Source organism: Pezoporus occidentalis, unplaced genomic scaffold, assembly GCF_034315485.1.
Source record: "Pezoporus occidentalis ecotype Australia unplaced genomic scaffold, CSIRO_AGI_Poc_V1 ctg37, whole genome shotgun sequence".
NCBI classification, from domain to species: Eukaryota; Metazoa; Chordata; class Aves; order Psittaciformes; family Psittacidae; genus Pezoporus; species Pezoporus occidentalis.
In genome coordinates, this window is record NW_026915691.1 from 5,263,206 (window position 1) to 5,287,299 (window position 24,094).

The following is a 24,094-nucleotide window of genomic DNA, read 5'->3' on the forward strand; positions in this document are numbered from 1 at the left end:
TACATTTTCCAACTTTAAAAGTGACTGGAAAAAGATCTGGATCTACAACTTCTGTCACGCAGTTTAACAAACTTGTATTTGCTGGACCTTTCGGCCAAAGGAAAGCAGGTCATAGGGAGGGTGTCTGCAGCTCTGCAATGATCTGATGTGCTGGAGAACTGCCCAAGCACCACCTCGACCACAGGCTGCTATCACGTGGGAACTCTACTTCACACTCAGGCTTTCGCTGCTGCAAGTCAGAAGTGTCAAATGCCAATTGCCTATTTTAATATTAGAGTATTATATCCATATAGGGTCAGGACAGGAATTTTATCTCCATTTGAGTAGCAACTGGCACTTACACGATAACCTCAAAGGTTGATGATTAGCAGAGCTTCAGGAGTCAAATGCTCTGGTGTTTTCTATTCAAAGTAATCTGTACAAAATCCAGGCTCCAACTTCAGAGACCATATTAATTAATAAAGAAACTCTGAGGCAGATAGCGTGAACACCATAATGTTTCTTTCAGTCTTTTTCTAAAACCACAAAAAAAATACTGCGCTTTTTTGGCCTATTGCCCTTGCCATTCACAGACAACACATCAGATGAGATTTTTACAACCTACCTTTTCAGCTTTCAAACAAGACAACATAGGTAAAATATGAATTAATTTGTTCTTTGTACCCATTACAGTAAATCACCCTTTGTCATTACAAAACACCATATGATGGAGAATAAGAAAAAAACCGACCCAAAACCCATGCAGAAAGTGCTAACTGGCCCCATTTGGTTGTAGCAGAAAGCCTTTACTTCTTGGAACAAATTGGCTCAAAAATACACATCATAAATAAATGCAAGCAAATATTTACAACAAGATTATAAAACCTGACATATAAGCTACCCAATTTATTTTAAATACTTCACTAGACAGTCTTTGAGTTACTGCACACCAATCCTTTAAGCATATCAGATTCGCTGATATAAAAATAGTAATTACAATTAAATCCATAAATGCATTGCTAGCTCAGTACTTCAAAATCTAAATGCAAAATCCAAACATCCAGCACTGAATAAATCCCAGGACATTACACAGGATAATCATCTCTCCAGCAAACTTGGATTCAAACTGAGAAAAGTGGGTGCAGAATACCCTGGTTCTGGAGGGTTACGTCAGAGTTCCCTCACAGAATCATTAAACAGAGCATTTGGTCCTTGCAGTGGTCAAACCCCACACTATTAGGAAAAGATGGCATCAAGTGAGGAACCTAATACAGTGTTTGTCAGGATCCTGCATTTCCGTTCATTTAGAACTGCAAAAATATTGCAATAGGGAAATATGTGAAGATTCAAAATCATCTGTATATGAAAAAGCTAAGTTTCAAAATCTGACAGACCTTCAATTTTAAGAGCTCTTTCCTTAAATGCACATACTACTTCTGCACGTGAAATAAGAGTCTGCCTCTTCCCCTTTCCTAGAGGAGTGATGTAATCTATTATCTGTATAGTGAAACTACAAAGGCAAATTTTACTGCTTAAGAATAAGGCACTTATAATTAAAAGGCTAAAAAGACCTATAAAATTTCCAAAAGCTCCAACATTACAGGATTCTAAAGAAGTTTTTAATACTCAAATCTTTTGCTTGCTTTAAAACTTGGAAGATTTGTGTCTAGATTTCAATACCTTCAACTCCATCATGTAAAATAAAATCACCACCTCCAAACTCCCTCTTCTATATTCTCATTCACCAGCAGTTATTTCAAGAGACTAAATGTAACTGGGATTCAATAGTATTGCAGCTAGACTGCAACACTGAAAACAGCACTAACCTGACAACCTTCCACAACCGAGCCAGCTTCACTGATGCTCGTAACCCCATCCAGACCAAGAGAACTACCTGCCCTACAAAAGGATCTCTTGTCCATACACAGAATTTTTATTAAGAGGCTGACTGCAATAAACCATTTAGGGCAAACACATTTTGACTGTCAATCGCAATGAGTGGCTACCAGGCAACAGAGATTGCAGTTAAACGAATGCCTTTCCTCCTTCTTCAAATCAAACCCCCCCAGCAGTTTACAAGCTTTTCAATTTCTCATCTACTTCCCATCTCTCAAACGGTTCATAGAAAATGCCAACAAACTGTGGAGAAGAAAAAGAAGGAAAAAAAGGCACAAGCTCTTCCTATTATTCAAAGAATGACAAGCCACTTAAATTCATAATATCCTTCTTGATGGTTGCATGAGGAAAACCAAAAGAATCCCTCTGTTGAACAGCACTCAGTGAAGGAAAATATGCAGCACTTAACAGAAAGGTAGCCCAAGATAAGTCAGGATGAGGGAATCTTGTGGTTCCAAAGACAGAGAAAAAAAAAAAAAATCATATTCAAGGTTGACTTCATTGGGAAAATATTCCACAAGAAAGGGTTCAGAAAATAAACAGTGACATTTTTCTTATTCAAAATTATGAAACAAAGAGGTCTAAGCCCCAGCATTCTTTCAGCTCTTGAGAAAACAAATTCAATGGGAAAAGACATTAATAGTGGCAGCCAAAGAAACTTAAATCAAAAAAAAACAGTGAACAAATTCAACTCAGACTGTAGGTTTTACTCAGAAAATCTGAGTAAAAAAAATTAAAATAATTTAAAATCCCTATAAATTTGATATCATTCTTTAAATATCATTCTCTGTCTCTATTAGCATTACACATTAATGATCTAACAAGCTGGAAACACTGTTTTGAAAACCCCAAGTTTAATCAATTCAAGTGAATAGCACTCAAAAGAAATCAAGTCACTGACACAGCAGAATAAGAGGAATGAAGTTACCTAAATCTTCTACACCCTTTCACTACAAGTACTGACCTTTTGACTGCAAACTGCATGAATTTTAAGACTAGAGAAAAAAGATGAACTATTACTTTTCAGAAGATTATCACATTTTTTACCATTCTTTAATTCATAAATACTATTTGCAACAGATTTACCTATTTCTAACTACAACTATGAGCTGTACTCTTTCAGCATATTAAGCAGGACAATAACTACAAGTTCTTCTTTTTCCAAAAGTACCGATCATTGTAAAAATGCATTAAAAATTACTATGAGCTACAAACATAGCTAGATGATTTATGTAGTAATGAAAGTGATTGAGGCCACAGCCATAATTTCCTAAATCTCCACCTCCTTGGAACCATGGAAAGATTTCTAAAGACATCATGACAGAACAACATAGAGTCATAGAACAGTTAGGGTTGGAAAGGACCTTAAGATCATCTAGTTCCAACCCCTCCTGCCATAGGCAGGGACACCTAACATAGGTTAGGGACACTAAACCATATCACCCAAGGCTTCGTCCAACCTGGTCTTGAACACTGCCAGGGATGGAGCATTCACAACCTCCCTGGGCAACCCATTCCAGTGCCTCACCACCTAAAAGGAAAGAATTTCCTCCTTATATTCAATCTAAACTTCCCCAGTTTAAGTTTTAACCCGTTACCTCTTGTCCTGTCACTACAGTCTGTAATGAAGGAGTCCCTCCCCATCATCCCTATAGGCCCCCTTCAGATACTGGAAAGCTGCTATGAGGTCTAACATACATGCTATTACCTTCTGAAATCCAAGGGAAATCTTTTCATGCCGTGCTTGCTTACTTGCAAAAATCCAATGTCACCGAGAAATCAGAAGCTGTTAAATTTTTTATCTGTGGTCCATACCAAATGTTTATCATTTGGAAAAAATTAAGTGCTTTGCATAATAACCATTGAGGACTTATCGCATGTTGCTCCTGTATGGATCTGTTTGACAGACTTGTTTGTATCATTCTAAGTCCTGAAGATTGGAGCTGTGTTTCTTCAAGTTTAGTGGGCAAGAACCTCAACATGAACTACTCTCTTACAGAATACACCATGAAAAGGAACCTTCTTCTGACAAGCCTTCTATCAGAAAATGGAAGGAGTAAGCTCATCTGTGATCAGAAAGTTCAAGACAGCATGGTACTTCAAAGAGCAGTTAGTGTCCAATTAGCTGACAAGATCTTAGCACACATAAATGCCCAGGTGTGAATTCTGAGTAAGGTCACCAATCTGTAAGTTTTTATTACTGTATTAAATCAAAATATTTCCTCTGCAGAGCATATTGAAGGTCAATCATTTTTAAATTAAAACCAGTTTGCAACATGCAGCATCAGGAAAATCACGTTCTGCACTACTCAAAAATCAGTGCAATGATGTTAAACAACAAAATTACTTTCAATGTTCTCACGAAGAAAAGAGTTATTCATCAAAGCTCCCAACTTCTGACTGCTTTTCAAAGAACGTAATAGAATTTTGGTCTTGCATATCTGACTGGAATATTTCCTCCACAAAAAAAAAACCTTATCACTCAAGATAAAATTTTTGCAGCTTTTGCTATCAGAACAGATTTAATTCTTTATCAGCTTAATCCTCATTTCTCTCTGCTTCTTAAGAAAGTGAGCCACTGAAAACCCAGCAGTACATTTCCAAGACTAGAAAGGGATGCAAGGAAGAATTTTGTGGAGTATTTCTCATCACAACTGTACTCATTATTTACCTATGAACACTAACGGCTAAATCACGCTTTTCTCAGTGCAGTGGATGGGAAACGTTTTCTAACTCTACACTTTAAAAGGAAATTAAAATGAGATCTGTGTTATTTTATGAATGTATCTTGAGTTTTGAAGGTATTTTTACATGCCTCATGTATCTGCCTTACCTTGAGGGACATCATGTTTCACAGTGCCATCTGCAGATACATCAAGAACATCTGGTAAAGCAGAGATGGCATTAACCCAGAGAAGGTTCTCAAATTCTGCTAAACCCAGTGCTATCTGAAAAGAAGAAGCTACACACTTGCTTAATCCGGCAGTAGTGCCGTACTGGTATACTCAGCATGCTTCCAAAATTGCATGTCAATACGTGTCCACTTTGTGTTTTCCAAACATATCCTGGGAAGCAGTCAAGTGAATGCACTTCTGACACACCAAGTCTCACTCATTCATCACTGAGCATCACAAATCTGATTCCTCACCTCATGCTCCACTGCCACTGCATCTACCTCTTACGCATTTTTAACATATTGATGTGGCTGTTTTCCCACTCCATTAACCCACTGACCAGGCCCAGCTGGCTGGCCTCACTCATACTGTTCTAGACAGCTGTGGCTGCTGTGTCAGATTACCAAGCAAATGAGAAGCCATGGAGCAGTATTAAAGCCAAAGCTTTGACTCTCAAATTAGATGAGACTGATGCTCTCTTTTGCCAGGAAGCACCCTCTCCCGCTGCAAATAACGTCTTGTAATGTTCAGTGTACCCCATCCGGCAGGCAGGCAGTGTCCAACACCCAGAGAAGCAAAACTTCAAGACTGGAAATGTTCCTGAATTTGGACATCTGAAGTATTTAAATCTCTTCAAAGTACTTAAATCTCTTTGGAAAGTAGGATTATTTTATCATTTGTCCACACCTAGAATGATCAGTTGATGATTACAATTCAGCTTTCCCACAGCAGCTAGTACTGAGTTACAGAAATATTAAACTATATAAAAGTCAATGCGTACCAAACTTGAATTTGCAGCCTGTTAAAAGAAATAAACAAGCAAACCCAGTATGCTGTTGTTTTATCTGCCTCCTCACAGATTTCACTCCAGACAGAATGTAGAACTTTTATGGCAAAGGCAAACATTGGTTTATCACTAGGGAAAAGTACCCAGGTAGAAGGTCAAGATTTCTACCATGAGAACACCAGAATTGAGATCTGAATTTTCTGAGGCTGCAAAACACAGTCCTTTTGTATCAGTCCTGGCTGGATGCTCTCTTTGTACTTCAAGTTGGCTCTTGTTTCTCTGCTGACTTCTGCAGCTCATTTTTCATATGGACAATTCCACATTATCAGCTGGGGCTTTGATCACTGACTGCAAGTACACCAGTCCCAGTCACAGAGAGATTGCTGGAATACTCTTCTATATTGACACTTGAATGTCGCACACCGGATCTGAATGGTATCATTTTAGAAGTGGAATGAAATTATTCCTGGTTAGGCAGAGATTAAATGCACATCATCTGTTGCTGGACATCTGTTTAGGTTAATACCCTTAGTATTCCTGGTGTTTCTTAGGGGAAATGAAGAGCTTTAAATAGCAAAAACCGTATTAGAATAAAAATACTACATTTAATTAACAGAAACTACTATCAAATAAAATGCATTTGAACTGTAAAACTAATCAATCAAATAGAAATCCAAGCAATCACCATTTAGTGTGAAAAGGGAAAATATCCAGTTTGGTTTTGCCCATCTCAAGTGACTGATTACCACTTAGTGTTATAATGATATTCCTTCACAGTAAATTATAGATCGAATCTGGGATCGAATCCCAGAACTCCAGAAACAAGTTTTGAGTAAACCAGAACAGTAGATAAACAGATAATTTTTCTTTAAATAAAAACTTTAAGTCAGCCATCATACTGAATGAGTGCAACAAATGGAATATAACTACTACCTACAGAGTTTCCATGTTAAAAGACAAAGCATAGACAGAAATCAGAGCACAATCAACACACTACTTAGAGGTTCTTTGACAAAACAGACTTTTCTAGTGAGCTGGTGAAACACCCCTGCTGATTTCTACACTGTATATTTAGACACAGTTTGCTAAATCTCCTATAATGCCTGGGGAAGAACAGTTGGAACACCCAAGGCCTCAAAGAATTATGATTACCAGTAAAAGCTTGCTATAATTTTTTGAGGCAATTACAGAATTATGATGTTTACTTCTAATGGCTTAATCCATGTTTGCGGTAGGATCTGCTGAAGAATCCAACACTGATAATATCAGGCTGAACAGTTTCAGCCCTGGAATCATTTTCACACAAAACTTTCTGAAAAATTCTGTTCTGGCACTGAAATTCATTGCAACTGCCCTGGTCTCCATCCAAACATCCCTTGTAGCTTCTGAGAAGAGAAAAGGAAATCCATTTCAATCCTCATGAGTTATGGGAGACTGAAGAACAATATATTTGTCCTTAGTTTAAGAACTGCCATACTTTTTCACCCTATTCCATTTAATGGCTGAACTTGGAAACTTGGCATATACTTTATTACTCTCTTTGGCTGATGTCCAAAACTAAGTTCAAATAAAAAACAGGTTGAATAATGGACTTATAAGTAATTGAAAACTCTCTGCAAAGTGTGCATGAACTCAGTAACTTCAAAAAGTAATTCTCCCTTTTACAATTACTACAATAAACCAACCCTGTACCCAGAGCATCTAAGAGCAGACTCTGTTCCTTAAAATCCGCGTTTTCCAACTCAAGTGCTGCAACTTTATGTACAGCAACTTTACGTACAGCTTCAAAGTCCACAGCACCGAAGCTGGAAGTGTTCCTGAGGAGACTGACCATTCCATCAATACAAAGTAGTGGGACATGGCAGCAGGATTGTTTTATAAGAGATTAATGGGAAGTTTTAGATTAGCATAATTTACCCTATGATTATAACACACCAGGGGCAAGTGCACTACAAATTACCTGTCAATGAAGTTGCTATAACTCATTTAAGCTTCAGTAACTCAGCCACATGCATTTGCATGCTACATCCAAGATGCACCATCCATCTCTCAGCAGCCAGGGAAAACCAAGTGTGCTACCTACACAGACGATCTTGATTTCCTCCTGAAGCGCACATTTGCTTTAGGCTTTCTGACACCACAAACATTGTGCAGCTAAAGAAATAGCCACAGCCAGTGATCCACATTTTCCTCCAGTGCTCTAATTTCCAGAAATTCTTGTTCCTGAAGCTGAGAGAACCCCTCTAAAGAATAATTCATTAAAGAAACTACAGACACTGACCTGTAATTAGCTCTCTGACTTCCATGTCATTTGTTTTTCGCAATAGTCTGATCAATGCAGGGATCCCATCACAGTTCTTTATAGCCACCTTGTTTTCATTATCCTTCCCATAGGAGATGTTTCTGAGAGCCCCACAGGCTTTACGATGGACCTCTGGCTTTGGATGATCAAGGAGACCCACCAAGATAGGTATCCCTTTGAGGTGCCTCACGTCCTTTTTGATTTTATCATTCTCGTAGCATAAGTGCTGCAAATAGGCTGCGGCGTTAGACTTGACTGGATCAATAGGGTGGCTGAGCATGGCAATCACTTCAGGGAGGTCAGGGTCCCTCCACCTGGGGTCTTTACGAATGCTGTCAATAGAGGGGGAGCGTTTCCCCAGGCGGTCAATACTAGCCATGCTTCCTCTCTCTGGCTGGGCCAACGGTGCTGCGTAGCCACCATGGAGGTAAGGTATTCTCTCTTCAACCATCTCTGTCTCAATGGGGTCATCGTAGCCCCTGTAAGAAGCAACAATCCCAAAAGAAAGAAAAAGGGGGGGGGAAAAGCACATTTAAACACTCTGTACCTCTGAGTCTGTAGATGATCTTTAAGGTCCCTTCCAACCCAAACCATTCTATGATTTTATGTATGGAGATTTCAGCTATGAGCAACTCTTTTAATATCACAATTATCATTAGGGGCAGCATATTTACGATTTCAAATAGTAACTTGAAAAATAACCATAGCTGAGAATGAAGTGGTGATGGGACAGCAATGGGCACAGTGTCTGGCTGGCTGGCAATGAAATGATGACAGGGACTGCAAGTCATCAAGCAGATTGCTTTCATTTTGGTCACTTAGCAAAACAATTATGATAGAGCTGGATTACATTTACTAGGAAACACCGAGCTTCATTATTGCCGCTACTTCTGCAACCAACTAAAGCTGTAATTAAACGCATTCAAGGCCTGGGCAGAGACCACAGACACTTTTCAGCAAGTCTGAGAAGTTCCACTACATTTCAACATTGATGCTCACCCAAGCATACTGAACTCATCAATATATATAACAGTGTCAAAGGTGATGTAAAACTTAAGTTCTGAATCCAAGCATGTAATAAAAGTCTATCTTGTACAGAGTAATTCAGAATACATGTAAAAGGCTGTTGGTCAAGAGGCCTATATCCAACTTTTAACATCAAAGTAATTTGCTGTACATGCAAACAAAGTCCAGTACTCTGAGCTTTCCTCCCCAGATCAGCAACTAACCTGGATCACTCAAGTAAATGATCTTAAGAACCTAATACTCTTAAGATCATTTACAGCATTAGAATGAATGGCATCCGTCTTCTTGTGCCATAATTTGCTGTGTGTAACTGAAGTAAGATCAGACACAACCAGCTAACACATATTTAGGTATTACTGTCCTAGTTCACACAAAGGGCAAAGTTACAATCAAGACAGTTGATTGTCACATGACAAACATCCATATTCTTAAAAATAAATAACTAAACCAGTACTTGACAAATATTCTTTTTCTTTAGCAACCACCTCTTCAACTATAATCTGCAACCTTCAGAAAAATATCCCCACCCCCTCTGATCACTTCCTACAATAGACAGAACATTTGTGCAGGAGATTTGTAAGGAAAGGCATTTACAGCTTTAACATTTGTTTTTTGAGGTTCACTGATATACTTCATCCTTTATTCAAAGTGACACCTTTCATCCTTCAGAACATGCAGAGCTCTTGCAGAGGAGCTTCAGTGCACGTGCGGTGAGACAACACATAAATCCTTAGAAGAACAAAAGGAAATCTGAAGCTTGTGCACAGTGAACCACTGGTCACAAACTCTTCAGTTTCATATGTGAATAAGCCCCCAGGGCAAATAAGGCAACCTGCACCTCACAGTTACAAACTTCCAAAACACTTTCAGCTTTGCAGTCAATTCTCTCTCAGGCTCTGCCCCAAAGGTTCACACCAGCTTGCCAACCTGGCTGAGAGGGATGAAGAGCTGAAGTGACCCACTGGGGAGCTGAATCAAATTTCTATTTAATCCCACTGTTTTAAACCTCAGTCTGGAAGACTTTTCTTCTTCATCCTCCTTTCCCTCTAATACCGCTCTTAACTGATACAAATGTAAACTGACATCATTCATATATATAAACAGCAGCAGCTTTTTGCCTTACTCTTCTTTTCCTGGACAGGTAACTACAATACTAAGATAGCAGCTAATCTCAGTCAAGCAAGTAGTTTTAATTGCTACAAAATGATTCTTTAAGCTTTCATTTTAATCATTGACTGATGTTACTGAACAATTTCTGATGTCATTTTGAACAAAGTGTAGACCATTAGAACTCAGAAAGAAAATGGAGCTTGCTGTTATCCTGAAGGGACTGCTAATTAAACGAGACTCTGGGGAGAGGAGCAACTGGAGGTGGAGACTGAATTGAATCTTGTACAATTAATGCTTTTAATGTTAAAAGCACCTCTGCTGACTTTAAGTTGCTTTAATTGCTGCTCTAAACCATAAGCTGAATGAAAGGAAAAAATGGGCCAGTATCCAAAACTCAGAATGAATCTGAAGAAATCCTTTTATCAATGCAGTTATTTGTGTATGTATAATTCAGTACACAGTAATTTACAATGTCTGGACAGCTGTTGTATTTTCCCTTACAGAACAAAGCTGTTTCCATCACTCCAAGAAGAAAGTAACAACACTGAAAACATTTACTCTTGAGCATATACACAGGGCAGAGGTAATAACAAACCCCTTAACTACTCTTCAAACAAAATTCTGGGTTTACATATATAAATTTGGGAAAACCAGCTTTAAAACTACAGCAAAATCTCTGTTCTCAAGCTCATCCTCATGTTAAATTCTTTCAAGCTAAATTCTTACTGACTGCATAAAAGTAGCAGAAGATTAATTTCAATAACCACCCCCTACACAGCTCTTGCTTGCTTGACTTGCTAACTGGCAGTTCAACACACCTCAGCCCCTCTGAGCTGCTCACAAGAAACTGTACACCACCTCAGTTACACCTGCATAATTAAGTTTCTCTCTCCTTCTTGGCCATGCAAATACACAAAGATAATTACTGTCTTGGGATGCAGTTTGTTTGCACTATTTCCATGAAGCCTTCCAAACAGAACCACACAGATGAGTCCATCTTCCTCATGTTGATTCCTCTCCTGTGAGCCACACAAAGCTCCTTGGTTTCATCACATTTGCCTAAAATGAAACTTGTTAGGACTTTAAACTGCAAAACTCATGACAGGAGAGAGCACTACATAACTCTAGTACCAACAACAGTAACTTTTAATTGTCTACAATAGTTATTAAATATAAGTGTGAATATTTGAATAACCAGTTACAAAAGAAAAAAAAAAAAAAATCACATCCCAACTTGCTACTTATTCTAACAATTTCTTTTTGTTAAAAAAGAGAGCTTTTTCTTCCATTATTCCAATACAAAGCTACTGATGCACCAAAGACAGCCAACAGGCTTTGATGATACTTGCCTTTAATGATCGCTCTCTGGTGTAATCCCCAGGACATGGAGCTGGGGTAGAAGAAGATAAGGGAAAATGCTGAGAGCTTCCTGCTGCAGGGAAGAGGTTGCAATTCCGCATGCTGTAGGTACAGACAGCTGCATTTAGGATGGTTTAGGATAACTATGAAGGTGGTCATGGGGAAGGCAGCCCTGCTCAGAACCCACCAGCTACTGTTCTGTGGTAAAGTGCTGCCCACAGCACGTACTGCTGGCCCCAACCCCACAGAAGTAAAGCATCCTCAAGGAAACAAACCCTGAACCATAAATGACTCAACAACTGTTGGCATTTTTGTACAGTTCCATTCTTACATGAACCATTCACTTACAACTCTGTTCCCACCAATCTCAACCTCATTCTGCTGGACCATCTCCTTAGTGGAAAAAACAGGATTAGACAACACAGCTGTTTTGGTACACAAAGACATGTACTTTGAAACAAGAGTGTCTCTTAAGTATCTGTGGAGAAAGGATGAGCACAAGAAGCACTACTGCAGAAATAAGCCCACGCAGGTCAGATCCAACATACCCTGTAAGATGAAACAATGTCAAGAGCACTGGTTTAATGCACCAGTAACAAACACCAGTGTTTACCTGGCAGCAAATGTAACACCTGGACACTTGACCCTTCAAGATCCTCAATAATTATCTAGAAACTGTGAGATCCTGGTGCGAACTCAAGAGCTGTACATGAAAGCTCAGTGAAGGCAAGTACCTCATCACACCAATTCAGGTTCACATGACTCAATACAGTGATCAAATCTGGAGAAGGAAAGCTCTAAATACCAGCTTTACCATCGCTTAACAGCACTGAGGGGAGGCAGTTTAACGAAACAGATCATCTGCAAAGGAGCAAAATACCTGACCAGACAGTGCAATGCAGAACTACCACAAGGCCTTCGGTAGCCTTGGCAGACAGACCCCCTCTCTCCATGTGAATGAAGACAGTCTGGCCCAGATCAAGTCCCAGCTCCTCTCATTTAACAGGGGGCTTGGGAACAGGGAAGCACAGACTATGCAAAGAGCAAAGAAATCAAAGGCATGCACCTATTTGGGAGTTAAACACAGTTTCTGAAGTAAAATGAATAAAATCAGCAACACATTTACACACAGAGAGGGTAAAGAAAGCATCCTGAGCCGGACTGGTGGAGGCCAAATGCATTTTTTTCCCTTCATACCAGCAAAGCAGGTACACTGGAAGGGAAAGGCACTTGATTCAGAACGACTAATGAGAGCTTCAGGAGATACAGTCATCTGTGCTGAGGCAGCCAAGAGCTCTTTACGCTCGGGACTGAAGAGATCTGGTAGTATGCCAGAGTTGCTGACTACAAACATCTTGCCTTCCATCTGTTTGTAGCAAGGCAGCTGAGTTTTCAGGATGCCATGGGTCTCACTAATCACCTGTCTTAGGGAACTGATAAAAACACATCCTAGCATAGATAAAAATCGGAAGAGAGCTACAGATTTATTACCTTCCTCATGGATTCAACATAGGCAAATTTAAGTGAACAGGTGAAGGATTTACACATTTAATCCTCAACGATTTATATAAGTGTTACATTCATCACAATTTGCAGCTGGTGTCTGCTTAGGATAAAAGACCAGAAAGGCTTGGGATTTCAGTAGGGAACCTTGTGCCAGAAACTGAAGAGGAAATCCAAAGACTTTGCAGAATGAGGTTCTACTTTTGCCAGCCTCTATTCCCTGACAGGATGGCACACAACAGGATTTCAAAACTGGACTGGATCCTCTGCTGAGACAAGTCTGAGTTATGGGCTGTACAGGCAACCACCAAAATTCCCTTGAAAGCTGCTAATGGATGAGCTGACTCATGTTACCTCCTGCCACATGAAATTCAACCACATGCCAGTCTTCTGCTACCAGCTCAACAAACTGAGACCTAAGGAGAAGTCTCAGAAAAAACCCACCTTTTCTAAACTGACTGCATTTTTATTTTGCTTCACCCCGTTCTGCCCAGGCATGTCCATACACTCCTGCCCCAACACAGACAACATCCCAATGTTGCCTATATCCTAGTATTACACTTAACGGTTGGGCATTAAACAAGAAGTCTGTCTACAGAAAGAACTAAGGATGGGTGCTGTGGTGAGACCACTCTTGGAACGGGTGAAGTTAGGTCAGAAGTGCTGACTGAAAGTACATTTACAAATGTAAACCTTCATATTCTAGACTGAAAAAATACACCAGAAGTAGAATGTGACTAATACATATGTGATAGCAATACTCTCACACTGTCTATACATAACAGAAGCAAGGGACCTACTGTTACTTAAGCGTAAATTTGGCTTGTTTCCTGGTAATAATAATTTGGACCATCAAGTGACAACCAAATATAGTCTCAGCCTCTGAGATCAGGCTTCTGCCACTGAAAATGTAACAACAGAAAACTGTTTTGTTGTTGATTTAGTTACCATTAAAAATGCATATCCTGTCTAGTCTGGAACAGTAACACTGGCAATAGCTGCTCCAGGCTTTTTTTTTGGGGGGGGGGGGGGGGGAAGTCCCATGAATGCCAGTACAAGTGCAAACTCTAGTGATCCACTCAGGAAATAAATTGTCACAGAGGCAAGAAATAAGAAGTTGAACAGAAGATAAATTTTAAAAGTAAGATGAATTATGACTTGCCATTTTTTTCTGATCTGTGTTAACTCCAATTTAATGATTAAAAATATTTCAATAATAGTAGGAATGGGATTTGTGCATGAAACATATTCTGTACTTCCTAATTCTCTTTCAAAAAGGAGTGTATATAAACCACCTTGCAACACCATAAGACTACGTATTTTTAAATACTATAATAAAAACCCTCCTGATTTAATAAAGGCAACCTACCATTTGAAGAAAAAAGGACATAAATTCAATTAAAGATGTTTAAATAGCTTCACAAGTTAATTTGAGTAATACTAAATAACTATTATTGAAATGTCTCTCACTCCAATTTATTATGCAATCTGACATAAACCAAACCAGAGCAACACGCTGAAGAACAGAACATCAAGTGCCAGGTACTGCTGCAGAAAATAATACATCTTACATCAGTAACTGAGTGTAAAAGAAAAGAAGAAGCAAACCCAGCCACAAGCACTGGGGAGCCAACAGAGAATATCTGCCTTTGTGCAGATACCTGGATCTGTAGATGTTTGTGAGGAGGCACATTCTTTCCCAAATTTAAAATGAAATATAAGTAGCTTAAAATGAAGCTGGTGATGACAGAAGGAAAGCACAATACATATTTATTTCTGTGATCAAATGGAGCATGCAAGGGATTGAATGAATAATCTTACTAGAAATCCCCTTGACCAGGATCCCCTCCAGACACAGCTGCATGGCCTATTTATCACATGGGGTGAGATGCACTACCACAGATTCAGATAAGAAGCCTCCATTCAGTCCCCTCAGAGAGAAAAGCATCAAAACTAGGAACCAACAGCCAGGATCCTTATTCTACCTTTGTTAACAAATGAGGGCAGCACTTACTGGGAAGAAAATGGGAGAATACAGTTTTTGCAGAAAGCCAAGAGAAGCCTGTTTGTGGTGCAAGGAAGATGTCCAAGCTGAAAGACGTGCGATGTGGAAAAGCTTCTAACAGTGCTGTTATACTCACTCTACACATACAAACTTTTTGAAATCAAAGGTGCTATCAATTTATCACACTCATTTAGTCATTTTCCAAGGAATAACTTATTTTAAAAAACGTCGAAAGGAATAATCAAGTAGTAATTACCCTCACCTAGTACAAAGCACTATTTGTAGTCTTCAGTTCCTTGCAGATCAGTAGCATATCTGAAATGCAGGTTTTTTGAATTGTTCAAGTATTTCTTTGAAATGTCAAAAATTAACTACTTATGAAGAAGCCCCTCATACAATCTTCTTATGTTCTCACCAGCTGAATTTTGCTGCCACAGTCAGGCTAATTACTTGTCAAAGCTTCTTGATCGTATTTAATATGGGAAAAACCCTCACAATAAAAGAAACCTAAACCAAAAATTGTAAATTGGCCCTATCCAAACTGCAAGGAACAATAAATCAAAGGCATGTTTAAACCAAACAAAACCTTAAAAATGCAAATGGGTACGTTCTAAGAATACATTTAATTATTCATCATGCCTAGTTTGAAAAACATTAATAAACATTTAAAAGCACTGCTACCTGACTGCTTTTAACAAGAACTGTAAACTTGAGTAGATGCAGGGGAACAGCAAATAGGGTCTGATAGACTGAGCAGTATTTTGGCACCTACTGGCTGCAGGTATTCCCTTTTGCCCCATAAAACGCTAATATGTTTATGTCATGTGATGGGGTTCCACTAGTTGGCAAGCTTGTAAGATCAAAGATGTCACAAGGATGTTCTGGGAGTTATGCCCTGATACTCCATCCCTAGCAGTATTCAAGGCCAGGTTGGATGGGGCTTCAGCAACCTGGTCTAGTGGAAGGTGTCTCTGCCTGTGGCAGGGGTTAGGAACTAGATGAGCTTTAATGTCCCTTCCAACCTAAACTATTCTACGATTCATTCTATGATACCTTTTCTCTCTTTTTTTTTTCTTTCAAAGTAGATGACGATTTGCAGGTGCCTGATTCCACTGAACTTCCAGAAATGTGAAGGAAGACAGATCTATGAAAGTAGGGAAGGAATCATAAAAGACATAGCATGCCCAAGTAGGAGCACTCCAAGACAAGAGTGAAAGGGCCTACCCAAATCCCAAGAATTACTGCTGATGAAGTGAAGGCTTCAGTCAGAAGTGTTAAATCCAAAGAACATCTACACGCACAGGGGCAGATAGGTGACAGACTCTTTATAGCTCTGGAAACTAAATTAAAAGGAAAATAATGAGAACTAATTCCACATCAAAACATGAATCATGAGGACATGACTTCATGTAAACATACAAAAGTTTGTACACTGCTGGGAGAATATACAAGTTTTTCAGGTTCATATTCAGAAAATGACTTTCAGTGGAGTAATAAGCCTCTCTTCCCAAGAAGAGAGCAAAAGCTGACAGCTGCAAGCCAAGTATAAACAACTAAAAACAGAAAATATGGCATAAAATAGAACATCCCTTGGAAAGGGGACTGAACCAGATGTGATTTGTGACTGGTCACAAATGAAGTTACATTAAGTGCAGAACAGATACTTTTATCTCCCCTTCATGTAGGCACAAGACAAAATAATGATCTGGTCTTACAAAATGTCTAAATACTTCAGTGAGGTTCAGCTCAACTTGGACTGAAATGGTTGTACTGCACTACTTGCAGCTGAGGGTGTGCGGTTAGCAGAGGATCAGGAGCTGAGGCTGTCAAATACCTCACAAGACAGCTTTTATCCAACAAGGCATCCCTTCAACACCAGGTATCAGCTTCTCTGGAACCCCAACCAGCTGTTCAGAATGTCTGTCGGATGTGCACATAACCAGACCTGTCAGAAGTCTCACAGATTACAAATCTCTCTTTTCACCTTGCTAGTGTGGGATGTCTTCGGGACAACACAATGTAGTCTCAACTGTTCCTTAGAAGAAAGGAAAAATGATCTTGTAGGAGAGAGCCAAGTTACATCTCTTTCTTTGTAAATTTAACCTAAACTAATGAGCCCAGAAACACAGTGCAAAGGATCCTGATCACTGCTCTCACTCCCTTCTGAATTTCATGTGTGTTTTACAGTCATTTATGGGCTAACAAAACTACAGGTTCTACCTGTTTTTCTTTCAAGTAATTCCAGAACTTACCAGACCATTAAGAGTTCAAATAAGCAAAAAAGAGCTGCATTATAAAAAATAAATGGATTTTACCTTCCTTTGTGAGGTCTTCCTCTCTCTGGCACACCTGCAGATGTCCTCCGGTTCACAGTGGAATAATCAGGGTCCAGTTCATATCCTTCATCATCGACTCCAAGGCTGCGGTTATCATCTTCCAGTCCATAGGGCTCTGGCTGGAAGCGTTCTGGCTGGGAGCGGTTCAAGTCAACGTTGCTACCCACTGGCACCTGAGGCTGGGCAACTGGACCATAGTTATCCCTTCTGCTTGGCAAAGTGAAGCTACCATCATCTGGCCTATAACTGTTTCCTGGCATGTAGGCATAGCGAGGACGGTAGTTGACACCACGAGACAAGCTGCCGTAGTTATCAGATAGATCTCCATAACCATCATGGCCAATATAAGGACGATACTGACCCTCATGACTGTCAGGGTACGAATCATTGTAGCTGTTGTAAGATCTGTTTAACGTGGATGATGCTTGTGGTGTAATGTACCGCTCCCCATTCTTCATGTACCTTCTGTCTATTGAATCTGTGTAGCTGCCCATGGGAGACGAGCCATCCATTGATGGCAGGCCATCAGGCCCAAGTGGCACCTGACGGACTGTTCTGGTGGTGACTGTTTTGACCATTTTGGTAACCTGTGAAGAAACAGCAAACAAACAGGTTAATTTTCTCCTTGCTGCACAACATGCTGAGACATACAGTGAACTGGAACAGTAAAACCGGGAGAGAGAATCACAAAGCATAAAAGACAGGTCACGGAGCCAGAGCTGAGTGCACTCTGGGACTCTTGCAAATCAAAACCATTGCAGCCATGCGACAGTGTGTGCAAGCAGTGCAAAGTCATCTCACCAGTTCATATTTGCCCAAAAGGTTTTCAGGAGGTATCTTTCCTAGAGCAAACTTCAAAATGTCGAGAAGCCACAGCCTGTCCTCTCACTATCAGCACAAATACCACATCACCACCTCTAGTTTGACAGAAATACAGTTACATGTCCCTGCCTGATTTGGATAATTTGTACTGATGTGTAACTTGCTCAGATTTGGCAGTAATACTTAGGAAACCATGATCTCAAACAGAAAAATTTAGGACTTCAAGCTTTTAGACAGCACAACTACTTTCTCTTTTAACATACGCTTACATCCAATCATCACCATACAAGCCCAACAGGTAGCTGTCATTCCAATTTTGGGTGACTAACAAATTTGCAGTAACAAACACTAATGCCACAGAGCTTTTGCAACTGCAACTACCTTAAACATACTGGACCAGACAAACTTGTTTAAAACATTAAAAAAGTCTACAGACAAATACATCTTTATCTTTTCTTCCTATAAATCACATTTAATTTCAACACAAAATTACTCTATTTCCTAGAAATGATGAAAACTGGAAATGTTTACTGTCCAGAAGGCCCTTATGTTCAGGGTTTTTTGCTAAAGGGTAAGAACAAAGACACCTCAAGAGCTTTCAAGAATGTTCTGGTTTCATGGGAAAAGGTCTGATAATCTGCGTAAAACAGTGCTGGACAAAAGCCACTATTTACAAACTAGCAAAGGACCTTCTGTTTCGGTTGCTATGTGGTGTCCATCATCTTCTGTGCTGTTTTCCAGAGTGACCAGCACTCTCCTTTGGAGAGAATACAAACCCAGCAGAAGCCAATCTACCCTTGGTTGCCCTAACCCTAATAAAGTTACTTTAACCTACAAAAAAGTTACCCTAACCCTAGTAAATGCTGACTTTGTAAAACAAACAAACAAACACCACTAAAGCCACCACCAACAAAAAACAACCAACAAGACAACCAAGCAACAAAACAACACACCACACCACAAGGATGAGTGACAGAATCAAGCCACCAGAGAGTATTATACGAAGAGAAGGGAGGAACACAAACCAACATTGTTAAGAGACATTTTGGGTTCCTAAAGCATTAAAGGTAAATGACATTTCTTCATGTAAGCCACGCACTGAACTGCATACATCAAGAGAAACAGTAACTATAACACGCATGCCTGGATTGCTTAGTGTAGTCCAAATAGATATTTTGACCTATAGCCTCTGATTTAAACATTTAGATTGGCACCAGATTAGCCAAGCCGCTGCTAAAACAAAATAATTAGAGTGCATCTCTTGAAGCGGCTCCAGACGTCCTCCAACCAGATGTTTTCACATAGAAACGCCAAACAGTAAAAATTCACCCAAACAGCATTTCTTTTCCTAGAGGCATCTGTGAGAAAATGATACTTCAGCCTAATGGAGTAATGAAATCCTGCAAGACTGAAAGCAGCACAAATGGCTCTCCACCATCAGAGTAATTAAACAGCATCATGATGCTAAATAAAGCATAGCCAGGTACCAACACAACCTTCATAGCTAATTTGGGCCAGAGCCAAAGAAATTGCCTCTTCGACCCAAAGGGAGTTCCTTTGGTAAAACCAGGTAAGCAGGTAAACCTCAGGAAAGACATTAGTTTCCATGCCTCCAAACCTTCTTTTCTCCCTTGTTTCAAAAGCACACATTTTTATAACTAGAAGGAAGGAAAGTAGAAACTAAACATTTATTTCATGATATAAAATTCAACAGCTGTTTTTGCTTATTACCTGCACACAATACTTGTACTTTCCACTCAGTTATCAGCATGACCACTGTCATGGCATTTATAGAACTAGACAGCATTTAGAGAAAAGAGAGAGCTGGCACAGCTTACAGTAGCTCTTTGTGAGGTGGACATACAGAAGGCAACACAGCTCAGTATTCTCCTACTGAAGTAGGAAACAGTAGTTTTATTCAAAACAGTATGTTCATAAGTGATCTTGTAAGAGTAAGAAAAACAGCATTTCACAGGCCTGAAATACGAGAGCTTTGCAAAGCAACAACAAAACTGGATGCAAAGTGCTGGGCCATTGTGTTCTTGAATTTGGGAACCAGTAACAGGAATAACAGGAAGTAAGGTAGTGCTTCAACAAGCTGATGAATCAGAAATTAATACTTTTGCTCAGGAAGGAACAAAGAGGCAGCTTTCTAGATGCCAGGAAGCACACTCACATGAGCTCAAAGCCCCTTTCTTTCAGCACTATTCCACAGGAGTCAGATATTTTAAATGTAATTCTGAGGTTTGCTTTTCAAGGCCTACATTGCCATGCACACATGGTGTGTCGTGTAATTTTCCATAAACTTGTCAAGATCAGACAATGAAAAATGCCTACTGCTACATATGTCTGGCTGCAGCAGTAGCACAAAAGAGGAACAAGCTTTGACCTGCAGCATCCTTGGACAAAGGCTTTGCAGAAGAGGCATCACTGCTGCATGTCTTCACCCAGCAGCCTACTGCCAATTCTGGATGCTTGCTCAGTTTTGACTGTTGGTTTTCTTTTAGAATCACAGTTATTGTTAAACAGAATGAGGAAACACAACATAGAAATTTTATTGCAAGGACATTTTTCTACCAATATTCAGTATGTGTACACACACACACACACACAAAAAAAAAAAAGCAGAATTTCAGAACACTTGCAAAATCAATTCTGGATAATGACCAGTTCCCCTTACTGCATTTTTCACCATCCTCTCTATAGATTATTTACAGAGATTACTTTTTTTATATGACAACACAGAATGGTTGAATGCAGCAGATTCATTTGCAATTTTCTCCCCAATTTGTCTTATTTTTCTGCCTTCAAGACTAGCACAGACAAGCTTTCTATGGCTATGGCTAGTCAAAAAGGTACACTTAGCATCAGCCAGCACATGTAGGAACAAGTCTGCAATGTTAGCACAGTTTCACCTTTATTATTTTCTGAATGCTGTGCCTATTAACGAGTAGAAAGAATCAGGGCAATCCAAAACCCCGTCAGACACATAAAAAGGAACATTTCACTGAAGCATTAAAGAACACATTTCTCATAGCATAAAAGCATTCACTAATGCTAAAGGTGTTATGGTGGGGCAATCAAACCAAGTCTTGTATTTTGAGAGAGAGGGAATATTTGTACTCATGCATCATTTGTCAGGGGTAGGCACTGAGATAGAAGATTTATCATGCGATAAATAGACTTTGTTGCCTGCAGGACAATAAAGGGAAGCTTTTTGAAAGCAATTAGCCAACACACAGAGGAAGGGCCATTTATTAGGTTTCCAAGCAGTAAAAAACAAAAAAAACAACAAAACAACCCAACAAACCAAGCATCATTTCAGGAAATCCAGCTCAAGGGAATGTTTCACTTGTATTTCTTAAAAAGAACAGAGCAGTCTTGAGCAGCTGACAACACAGTAATCTTCTCTCCCAGCATTTTTGTGGTTTGCTTAATATGGATGCATTAGCCAGAAAGAAGGAAGCTATTCCAAATGGGAGTCCCAGCAGACTGTCTTGTCTGAGAGACACCTGATCCTCCATATGTATCCAACCTTGAGAAAGATTTATTAACATGAACTCCTCACTACAGATATGCTCTAATGAAAAATTCAGAGATACAAGTTACTTTGAGAAAGTCTAATTTGACTTCCTCTGTTTACTCCCCATCTTTAAAGAAAACCTGTTTAAAGAGGTCTTTTAGTCCAATTACAAATCAAAGGTGTTCAATTGTATCAATGCTACAGAGTACCACACAAAATCTTCAATTTACTTCCCTATGAAAAAGTTGAGTATGCTTAAAATATATTTGCAATTCTTTACTCCCTGTAAACTATATTAAGGTCTCGGCCACAGTAAAAAAAGAAGTTCCAACATATCGACTGATTCAGGCCCTCTGCAAACAAACTCCTATGAGACTGCAGAGTAGAGCTTTCATTGTCACTCTCCCACTCCAGAATTTAAGGAGATTTCAGGTTTATGAACCTATCCATGGTTCTCTTCCCCCAGATAGCAATTATTCTGTTAAATGATCCTCCTGCAGGATGCATGATAATGGTTTTTACTGATTCTATTTCTGGAAATACCTTTGTCAAAGGAACACAAAGTAAAGATGTACACACCTGTATTTTTCTGTCCCTCATCTTTTTACTTGTCTTGAAGAACGGGAGACCAAACATGAAAATACCCAATGATTTGACTTACTGAATGCATGTGCAGATGGTTCTAGTAGATGTCTCAAAGCGTACAGTGCTCAGACAAGAGGAGGACAGAGTACTAAGATTTCAGCTGAAGTGGGCCATCACAGTCAAATGCAATCATCTTAATGAGTACCTTTAATACTGCCTTCCATTTTGTTATTGAGGTTGGTTTTGTTTTGCCTTCCCCACCATTTTTTTTAATATAAATTATGTACATTACAAAAGCTGACAGAGAAAAAAAAATAATTGTTGAAACTATGTCATAAAATAGAAAACAGATGAGAAGGAATGCACAAGGATAAAGCAGTCTGACATTTCTGAGAGCTCAGTTTTGAGCTATGGACTGTAAAAATTATCAGACTAAGCAGGTTGAAGCTATTACCTTTCTATTAAATGCTGTGTAAGAACTCACCCCATAGGTTTTCAAAACAACAGCTCAAATTTCTCCCCTTCAATTTTAAGCTTAAGGTTTCATATTTGAAAAGGCCTTCGACTTTGCTTGAGATCCATTCCTGCTCTATGACCTAATTCATTTGAATTTTCTGCAAAGTTTCAAGAACTGCAGCTTGGGGTACCTGGCACCATCACAACTGAAGAGTTTTGGTCACAAGCAATTTTGCATCACTGGTACTAGGAAGTGGGAGCAGCAGTTAATCACTGTTGGGAAAGATCTGGTCATACTGAGTATTAGAAAGCACAAATGGATGGACTACAAATTAAACAGCTTTGTATACAGATTGATCTTGCAGTTTGTTACCATAAGCCACCACTTGCAACGAATGAAAGCGACCTAAATCTCTCCAATCTTTTAGCCTTTCAAAGATAAAAATAAAAGGTGCCTGAAGAAAGCAAAAAAGCAAACTAACACAAGCAAAACACACACCTAATTTGCTTTTCTGAGTTCTCTTGAGCCACTTACAAACAGGCTCTCTTGAACACATGGCAGTGTTCCAGCTGACAGGCAAGAAGTGGTAGTCTCTCCCCAAGGTGACTTTCACTGTTGTAGCATGATAGGTCTTTCGCTTCCAGAGAGCTTATAAAGTTGAAATGAAGCATTATCTGCTACATCTTTTGCGCAGTGAACGTTATGTAGGGACTTAACACAGTACTAAGAGAATAACAGTTTGGGGAAAATTACTCAGAGGTATCTCATTTTGAAAAGGCAGATGTTCTCCATTTAAAATATGTCAAATATTAAATTCCATTATGCCTTTCTTCCTGCCTCACTGCTACAGGCATCTTCAGAGATGCAAGGAAAAGCATAGGAAAACTGTCAATGCTTCTAGAATAAGGTTGTTTACTTACTATACTACTGGAGAGAATAACCTCTATAAATTACAGTTTTCAAACAATGGGGGAAGGGGAATAAAGAAACAGCAGCATTCAGGAGCTTTCACATCTGTAGCCTTTGCTCTGCTTCATTTCAAGAGCTGGAATTTTAGAGGCATTACACTCCAGTAAGTAAAGATTCACAGCATTTAGCATAAATGACAATTTTCTTCTGAACAATCAAAAAGTGCATACTAAATGGCATTAAGTACGGTGTCCAATTTTGAGCTCCCCAGTTCAAAACAGACAAGGAACTACTGGAGAGGGGGTCCAGAGGAAGGCTATGAAGATGGTTAGTGGACTGCAGCATCCCTCTTTTCAGTGGTGCTCAGTGACAGGATAAGGGGCAACAGAAACAAACTGAAAGAGAGGAAGTTTCATCTGATTATGAGGAAAGACTTCTTTGAGGGTGACAGAGCACAGGGCAGGCTGTCAAGGGGATGTGGAGTCTCCTTCTCTGGAGACATTCAAAATGGGCCTGGACGCGTTCCTGTGCAACCTGCCCCAGCTGAACCTGCTTTAGCTGGGAAGGCTGGACTAGATGATCTCCAGAGGCCTCTTTCAAC

At 39.5% G+C, this 24,094-nt stretch overlaps 1 protein-coding gene across 5 annotated transcripts in view; it reads right to left on the reverse strand.

Annotated features, from left to right (window-relative positions):
* The window catches only part of ARVCF (ARVCF delta catenin family member), a 285,157-nt gene that overhangs the window by 73,230 nt on the left and 187,833 nt on the right, over nucleotides 1-24,094 (reverse strand). For all 5 annotated transcript variants that reach the window (XM_062631457.1, XM_062631456.1, XM_062631460.1 and 2 more), the window contains 2 exons: nucleotides 17,177-17,784; nucleotides 7,838-8,337 (listed from right to left, as the gene is read on the reverse strand). In XM_062631457.1, the coding sequence (XP_062487441.1) occupies nucleotides 7,838-8,337; nucleotides 17,177-17,784 (1,108 nt within the window). The remainder of the gene's footprint in view (nucleotides 1-7,837; nucleotides 8,338-17,176; nucleotides 17,785-24,094) is intronic.